A 1,233-nucleotide genomic window follows, 5' to 3' on the forward strand; every position below is an offset into this window, starting at 1 on the left:
CTAAGCAGGCTGGTGGGGACGGCTGCCTGGCCTTCTGCCAGCTCCGGGCCGAAGCTGTGGTCTATGGTCAGTCACTGTGGGGCTTGAGACGGTGGAGGGCTAATGCAGTTGGGACAGGGAGACTCAGTTGGCCTGTGTATTCAGCCACCTCAATGAAAGACAGTCTGAGCGTAATTTTTCCTTCTGCCTAAGGGGAATATGAAGACAGGACCCACTGCCACTGGGGGAATCCCTTCAGCCTGAGGGTACTGGTCCTCTCAGAGCTCACTGTTCTCACCACACGGCCCCACTCCGGTTTCCCGGAGGCTCCCCCAGAAGCCCTTGGGGGGCATACTCCAGGCAGGTTTCCCCTGTCAGGTGGTGCAAGCAACTGACATGGTAGCGGAATTTCAGGTGACCATTGTTCAGGTTGCATTTCTCCTCATGTGAGCCGGACTTTGGAGTCCGGTCACAAGAACCGAGGAGGTCATCGTCCCAGCCATTGTCTGCGTCCCAGACCTGCACCCTCAGGGGCCCCCCAATGGGCAGGAGCACGACCCCAAAGTCCAGCCGCGTGGTCCACCTGGGGTGGTTATTGTTCCACACGGTGTCTGTCCTCAGCTCCTGCCTGCCAAAGAAGACCTTCACGTAGGCATCTGAAGCAGTTATGAAGTCGCCCCACAGGCCTGTGGCCTGCAAGTTCATCACCTCCAGCCGGGCCAGGCCCCTGTGCCGCGGACAGCAGTCGTGGTTGGTGTTGGCTGAGCTGTGGCACACGCACTTGCACGGGTCGTGGGGGCTCTTCTGCTGCCCGGGCAGGCAGGGCCGACTGCAGTCCCGCCAGCGCGCCCTGCTCAGCAGGTAGTGGCTCACGGCCTGTCGCAGCGCCTCCCGCCGCGGGTCCCGGCCCTCCAGGAGCACGTGCAGAGGCTCCAGGCTGAAGTCCACCAGGCCGGGGCTGTCGGGCAGCGAGGCCACCCAGGCCGAGAACTGCTCAGGCCCAACCTGGCTCCCGAACAGCAGGTCGTGCATGGAGGCGTGGTGGCCGCCAACCACTTCGGAATGGCGCTCCCGGTAGGTGTGGTGGAAAGAGGCCTCCAGCTTGTGCCGCCGCTTCTTCTCCTCACAGGCCTTGAATTCTGCCGAGGAGCTGCCGAGGCCGCCTATGCTGACCTCGGCCTCGACGGCCAGGCAGTCCCCCACCTCGTCGGCCGTGAGGCCCTCCAGGGCCAGCTGGCAGGTGCGCAGGGCGGT

General features: G+C 63.7%; 1 protein-coding gene across 1 annotated transcript in view; it reads right to left on the reverse strand.

The window, feature by feature from the left end:
- Positions 1–273: 273 nt before the first annotated feature.
- Positions 274–1,233, reverse strand: part of PRF1 (perforin 1 (pore forming protein)) — a 6,105-nt gene continuing 5,145 nt past the window's right edge. The window contains exon 4 of the mRNA XM_008563574.1: positions 274–1,231. Coding sequence (XP_008561796.1) covers positions 274–1,231 — 958 coding nt within the window. The remainder of the gene's footprint in view (positions 1,232–1,233) is intronic.

Source organism: Galeopterus variegatus, unplaced genomic scaffold (assembly GCF_000696425.1).
Source record: "Galeopterus variegatus unplaced genomic scaffold, G_variegatus-3.0.2 Scaffold14052, whole genome shotgun sequence".
NCBI classification, from domain to species: domain Eukaryota; kingdom Metazoa; phylum Chordata; class Mammalia; order Dermoptera; family Cynocephalidae; genus Galeopterus; species Galeopterus variegatus.